At 40.1% G+C, this 7,942-nt stretch overlaps 1 protein-coding gene across 1 annotated transcript; it reads right to left on the minus strand.

The window, feature by feature from the left end:
* Positions 1-790: 790 nt before the first annotated feature.
* On the minus strand, positions 791-6,273 carry LOC140121209 (complement component C1q receptor-like). Its single transcript, XM_072140527.1, has one exon. It carries the CDS (start codon positions 5,958-5,960, stop codon positions 4,182-4,184), a length of 1,779 nt encoding a protein of 592 aa, XP_071996628.1. The 5' UTR covers positions 5,961-6,273; the 3' UTR covers positions 791-4,181.
* Between the last annotated feature and the right edge of the window lie 1,669 nt (positions 6,274-7,942).

The raw sequence follows: 7,942 nt of genomic DNA on the forward strand, positions 1-7,942 counted from the left end.
AGATCATCCCGGGGGCTAGAAAATGCAGAATACAAGTCACATTTACTTACCTGGTCCTGTTGCGATCCCCGAGGTGCGTTGTCCGACGAGGATTAAGTTTGGCGCGATTCACTAAGATTGTGCGCCAGAGATCATGCATGTGTCACTTCTCAGCTGAGGTGCGCCGGAGTTCACCTTCTTCTTCCCGGTGCATGTGAGTGCATCTCTTGCGACACAATTTGAATTTCAAATCCCGCACTCAGTCCGAATCAGTGGGGTTGTCTGACGGCCACGCCCCAAAATTATGTCGCATGAAAGTCAGCGCAATTGCGCCAAAATCCAGTCGCATGCACCAAAAACTCTGTTAAATGCGGCGCAAATCGGAAATAGATGGGAAACCCGACGTAAATGCGGTGTGTGGACCCTTAGTAAATGGGCCCCATTGCTGTATTGGTTTATGCAATGTACTCCATGTTGAAGGGAGAAGTAAAAGTTAACACTTAGTCATAGTTAGTTGGTGTATGGATATGATGTTAATTGGCGTCTGCAAGTTTGAACCTTACCCACCACCTTCTTCACTTTTGCTCTCACAGAAATTTAAGTGTATAAAAGTAGGAATGGATGGTACAATCCGGCTACATCAAACTGCAACTGTTGGCCTAACGTAGGCCTACCACACATAATACAGCATATACCGTAGGAGTTCCACAAGTCCATTCGCATTCACATTCATGCACATAGAAAATAATACAGTAAATATAAATTAAATCTTTTCAGAAAATTCTTTATTTTTCAAATCATTATGACTCCTGGTTGACATTTGTTTCTTCATATATGATAAAGTTATATCTGTGCCCACACAAAAAACACACATAAAAATATGGTAACCAATAAAAAAATTATACTACATTAAAATACCTATTATTCCAGATCCCTGACTATTCAGTAGTAATGAGTGAAGCTAACAGTATTTGAGTCTGGCAGGATTGGGCGAACCTGGAACTGAATGCGAACAACCGCAATATGTGCTTGTACAGATTGGGGGTGTTAACCTTTAAAGAGGACCTGTCACCCATAAAAAAGGCACTAGGAGCTACTTACCTATTGTAAAAACTTACAATAGGAACGCTGCTGCTTCTTCCCCAAACCCCCTACAGATTCATGCGGTAGCACCGCCTTATAGTCCCACCCCCTCATGAATATGCCGGACCGCTTTGAAAGCGGTTCGGTGTTCTTATTGCACTTCGCTGCAGCGTCTGCTAGCTTTATTGGCATGGGTCCGCACACCCACTATTCACCCACTGGTGGAGGGTAAACTGGACTTGGAATTCTCACTGAACTGTGTTTTGTGGACCCAAACCCGCATTGTTCAGTACAAACCTGAACATTGCAGTTCAGGTCCACTTATCACTACTATTCAGTAGTGGATTACAACATTAAGTCCAATACTGGAATACTCAACAGAGTCATAATGTATATAGGTGTCTGCATGTGTCCTGGGTGCTGGGTGTCAGGGGGTTACAACGACAGGGGCGTAACTACAGGGGGTGCAGAGGGTGCGGTCGCAACCGGGCCCAAGAGGCTTAGGGGGACCATAAGGTGTCAATTTCCCATATGAGGAGACTAGTATTATATACGAAAGATTATAGTCAGGGGCCTGGTATAGACTATGCACTGGGGCCCGTCAACTTCAAGTTACGCCACTGTACACCGACAAGCCTCTCTGTCTTGAACATATTGCTAATATATAAGCTTATGGTAGCAGACTCAACTGTTGCTCCAGGTTTAGGAAAGGCTGCTGTCGGGCCTGTGTAATGGAGTCGCTAACTCTGCTAAAATGAATAAAAATGTATTTATTTTATCTTTTCAAGGACAATTGTCTCAATTGTATAATATTGTCTAAAGTTCTAAGTTAATATATATATATTTATATATTTACATAAACTATGTAAATAAGCAACACGTTTCATCTTGTATACAACATTTAGAGTCTTTTTAGGGTATTTTACTGTATTACACTGAATCGGAAAGATGTGTTTTTGCGCTAGAAGTAATCGTGCTTTTCTGCTTTCGGCCATATAAATTCTTGATGATGTAATATAATGATGTAAATATAATTTTCCAATATACTTTATATGATTCTCAAGATCTCTGCTTGCAGTCATTGAATAGAAATCTACATTGGAGGGAGAGCATCTGTCCTGACCATGTGATGATCCCTTAGGTCAACAGTTTCTTACAAGACAAAGGTCTGACGATTGAGCAGTGTCCTAAAAGTGAAGTGCAAAAATTAAGGCTCTAATTGACAGCAAGCAGAGGTTGTGAAAACCTTTGGGAAATTAATGCAGACAGGGTACTGGAATATTTTATTACTTCAACTCAAACAATGAACAAAATGTATAAATTTATTTGTTGAACTTCTAATACCTCTTTAAGGATTAAAAAACTGTATATTTCCAGATGTGTTATGTTCTTAATCTCGGGTCACTCAGGACAACCTGGCACTTACCATGGAAATATAACCATTTCCTGGAAACTAAGCAGACTGATACAATATATATTTTATTGTAATATTTCACGTTCATAATTATAAAATTAATGACCTCTGGAAAGTAAAATAAGAAAACTAATCTGTAGCCTGGTAAATGCTCTTAATACTGAGAGATCAGTTCCTAGGCAATGTCTCTTAAAGGGGTTTTCCCACGAACTGAAGTTAGGCCATATCCACGGGAAAACACATGGCAAGCTATAATCTTGTTGAGGGAGCCAATATTTGTAAAGAAAGAAAAGTTCCCTGTTTATGAAACTAGTTACATCTCTGATGTAGTATTGTAATACCAAGCTACGAATCCAAATTATATTACTACAACATAGCGGCCTCAAGTGTTATAATGACATTAAATGGAGTTATCCCTATAATTTGTATATAAAACTTTTCATTGTACAGTATACTGTAGAATACATTTACATTCCATGATAATAGAAATGGATCCTTAAGGGATTGTCAGAATTTAAAAAATGTATTATCTTATTGATCATCTATTCTTAGGGACTCCAACATCTAGCAGCCCTGCACACTTGATGTGTTCTCTTGTTTGTGTATTACAGGCCAATGATGTTACATACACGCATCCCTTAAAATATTTACCGTTCAATTCCCTTATAGAAAATGGGGCTCATCTGAAATATGAAGCACATCCACTGTATTATTTATGTGTCGGAGGAAGTGAAGATCACAGGATTCATTTTGTTGTTTATTTAATTAGCAAATCTTGGACAACCCCTTTAAAAACAGAATTAATAAACAAAGTGCTTGTGGCCAAACCCCAAAAATTCTAACATTTCCGATAGGTCCCTATACATATTAGACAACATAACCTCTTGACAGACATGCATTCTCAGCCAAGCATTTACAGGCAGTTCTCAACTTAAGAAAACTTGACTTACAGACAACCCCTAGTTACAGACGGACCCCTCTGCCCCCTGTGACCTCTGGTAAAGCTCTCTTGGATGCATTACGTTAGCCCCTGGCTGCAATGATCAACTGTATGAGGTCTGCAGTGAAGATTTTTTGTTAACCCTTGATCCCACCATTTAGAAAATCCTATTGCCACATAGAGCAAAACATGATTTGGCTGGAGTTACACTTACGAAATATAGCAGTGCTGACTTACATACAAATTCAACTTCAGAACAAACCTAAAGAACCTATCATGTACATAATCCAGAGACAGTCTGTATTGATGGAGAGAGGATAGAAAGCTGTCGCCCGGCACGCTTAGTGACAGCTTACCACCCCAAATGCAAAAGCATCTGGCACCTTGGAATTTACTCACTCAACTCTTCACTCTCCGGACACTTTCAAACATAATCCATTAGATTCAGGGTGGGTATACAATAACTTTATACAATGAATAAGCTTTATTTACATACAGCAACAAAAACTTATAGGATTGTTCCACCAGAGGCTCACTCTGCTGACCATTATTGGTCCCTTTAATTAATATAGAATAAGAGTCTTTGATTGGTTGGACTTTGCTTTAAGAAGCAAAGTTTACCATCAGTCAATCCTGCTTTTAATCCGAGCACTCTAAGATGGTTACTAGCAAAGTCACAAGTCCTTGTAAGTGATACAAAAAATGCTATCTACAAAAAGATACTTACTTATCCTACTCAGCACAGTAGTGGGTGCATACATGAGGTCACCTGTAGTCATTGCCCCCAGCTTTTTCCCCCTTTTCATCTGGGACCCAGCGGTAGTTATCTGTTGCACTTGGCGGCTTCTCGCTCTCGTTTTTCTTTGCATTCCTCTTTCGGTGGCACAAGACCCCCCCAATGATAATCATGAGTAGTAATACAGCACAGGCACATATTATACTTATTAATAGCACTGGGATTTCGCTGCCCCCATGTGTACTTGTTACCTGATTAACTGAATTATTACCACCAAAAATGTCTGTCTCTGTGGGCATAGGTGTAGACTGTATTATCTGTCCTTGGGAATCTTCTGTTGGATGTATAACCATCGGGGTAGGCAGGTTAGTACTACTCCTGGTGGCTTCTTCTGGTTCCAAGCCTTCGGTAATGTCACCACTAGTAAAAGTATCTACATTTGCTTGCATTGGTATACATGATATTTGATCTTCCGATAACTGCATTCCCTTTGGACAGGAGCAAACATAACTCCCATCAGTATTGTGGCAGAAGTGGGCACATGGAGATTGAGCACACTCATCTATATCCGAGCAAGTGGTATTGTCACTACTCATGGTGTATCCATTATTGCAGGAACAACGATAAGATCCAAGTGTGTTGAGGCAGCTTTGGGCACAATTGGAGTCGATACATTCATCAATGTCAATGCATTGTCTTCCCTGTTGTTGAAATCCAGTATTACACTTACATAGGAAACTTCCAACAGTATTGATACAAGTCTGACTGCATGGTCCATCTAAACATTCGTCGATATCTATGCAATGTGCTTTATTTTCTGCTAACTTAAAACCACTAGCACATGAACATTCAAAGCCATATTGTTGGTTAATACAAGTCTGCTCACACGGATTAGACTGGCAGTGGTCAGGGCTCACACAAGACACTGAGTCAGGAGCTAAGACATAGCCATCTCTGCATCTACAGGAGAGGGATTTGTTCTGCAGATACTCTACACATTCATGTTCACATCCGCCATTGTTGTACTTACAGCCCAGTTCCTCCGAAGCACAAAAGGGTCCATTAGATTTCTTGTCCAAGCGAGTATTACTCCACTGATAAACATTAGTTTCATCTGATTTCATACAAAACAACAAAGGTCCTGTATATTCTCCATTATGACCACAAGTCACAGAAGCTGAAGAGCCATGTGGAACCAAGTTCAAAGAAGAACTTTCGATATCAAAAGGAGTGTTATACTCAACATGTCCGGGGCCGGCCAGAGCAACCTGAGGGCACATGCCCTGGAAGGTAAATTTGCAGATGTAGCCATCAACAAGAGAAGAACATGATTCATCAGACCACTTATAATTATCTGGTGAGTCCATGTGAAGCTTCATACTAACACATCTTTCCCTTAAACAAGTCTTTTTTGGCTCATTCAACCAGTTGGAGTACTGACCTTCCTTTGCATCTTGAGAATCCGTGATCCAGGAAAACCCCTTTAGAGCTTGAACAATATAAACACATGACTTGGCTTTTAGATGAAGTCCAATCCAAAGCTTTGACGATGGAATAGATGGTTCAGCATTGGTGAATTTAGCAAGTAGTCGGTAAACTTGCTGGGCTTCTTCTTCGCTGTGTATGGTCAGAAGGGTACCTCCCCTGTTTTTACACTCCTCATTTGCTTTAGAAAATATTTCTTGGCTCAGGTGGACAGTGTAGCAGGCATCTTTAGAGCAGATGGCTTCACTTTGTTCTTTCTTAGGTATCGCATAAGTATAAAGTAAGGATACCAAAAAGGTAAGGACTGATAGTGAAGTGACCATTCTTTTCTGCTCTCCTCCAGATCGATCCTTAACGGTGACTTTTCACAAAGTAAATGAAGAGATTGAAGTTAAGGAGTGAGTGTCTAGAGAGTAAGTCATTAGAAATGTATATCCTCCTTCCTATAGTAGAGGTCTGCTTGCATCCTGTGTTGTCGTTGATCCTATTCTTCTTCAAGGAACTCGACTTCCTGTACACGGCTGCCCTTCTATTGTTTTCCTTGCTCTTCAGAGCTGTTATTTTCTAATGTTGTGCTCAGCATGAAGAGATATTAAAGTTATTAGACTAAGTGTTCCTCAGGATAAGACGGGTTATGCCTGTGACAAGCGTTCTGATATGTGAATAGTTGAACGTTTACACTGACATTTTTGGAGATCTTGGAAAATATTCCTAATATAAGTATGAGGAGATACAGTATCTATTTTTGTAGGCTATGAAGGATGAGAAAAAACATTGGGCAGTTTCTACAAATAATACCAGGCATACATAGCATTTTAACTTTCCTTCATAATCTCTAAATCAACTTGTAAGGAACTTGCATCATGACCGGGTCGTGAGAACCAAAACTTTATCCATTTTTTACCCATGATGTTGCCCTTAAATGATGTAGCCGTGCAACATAACGTAAGAAATTCATGCTTTTCTTTACCTAGAACAGTGGTTTGCCAAAAAAGTAATCTGAGTGGTGAATGTGTATTTCTTTAGTGAAATACTGTACATCAGTTATGCCAGGCCAGACAACAGCAAATTGAATGGAGATGGCCAAGTATAACGAACTCATTCTGCTACTAGTAACCCTTAATGGAGAGAGCTATACCTTTCCATTATATCCAGTGGATTGGATCTATGTGGCAAGTAGTGAAAAGTCAGGATCCAGGCCTTTCAGGTATTTATGTGTCTCCCCTGCTGTCCCCTAACCACCAACATCATCATTTCCACAATTCAGTGCTGTATCCTGACCATACTTGTAACTCTTCATATCAACTCATATGACCACACTGGAAATACACTCGGCTACATATAATCACAATTGCCAAATGTAAGGTAATTTTTGTAGTAGCTAAAGCGTGGCCAAAACCGGTTTATGCAACAATAGAATTGTTTAAATAGTAAAGAATTAGGGTGCTTCTATAATCAAGTCACAGAAAAGACCTCCACCCCATTGACAAGTTGGCAGGAACGTAAAAAACCTGTCACCAGGAATGTAAAATTAAGCTGATGACAAGTTTCAATAACCTATGCTATGCTGATTTAAAAATAATCATTGTCAGCATTCTGAATACTGCCGCTACTTTATAAAACTTTATTTCACATTACCTGGCTCCCTGCCAGCAGCATGTGGTAAGTCCCAGGTGACTCAGTCTCTTTCATACATTTTCCTCTCCTACACAATATCCTTCTCCCCTGTCTGCTAAATGCACATGGCAGGAATAGGAGAGGACTGGAGGGAGCTGGATGTGTGTGGAGTAGAGGAACAATGTATGAGAAACAGGCTGCTGCAGCTGAACTCTCCGAACCTCCGGGACTCACCACTCGCTACCAGCTCTCTGGCAGGTAATGTGAAAATTTTTTTTATTAATTACTGAAATGATTCAAAATGCTGACAAAGGCATTTTTAAAGTCAGCATAGCATAGGCTATTGGAGCCTGTCACCAGCTAAAAATGTAATTCCTTGTGATGGGTTTGCTTTAGAAGAGCTAATCAAAGCATCAATGAATGCCCACAATCCTCAAAGATCTAAAGCAACATTGTTTAGAAGAATTAGGTAACATTCTACCAGAGCTATATGGGGGACTGAGAAATGCGACCGCATCTTCTGTACCCCCTCAAGTTATGCCCCTGGGGGAGGGTCATTTTTGGTACATGACTTTTTCATTTTGGATTTAATTTTGGTAAATAAATAATGACTTTGTGGAACCGTGGTTGTATCTAATTTATTTTAACGGGTAGATGCTGGGTCCGAGTGTTTCTTCTCGGAGGGGGT

This window comes from Engystomops pustulosus, chromosome 3 (assembly GCF_040894005.1).
Source record: "Engystomops pustulosus chromosome 3, aEngPut4.maternal, whole genome shotgun sequence".
Lineage (NCBI taxonomy): Eukaryota > Metazoa > Chordata > Amphibia > Anura > Leptodactylidae > Engystomops > Engystomops pustulosus.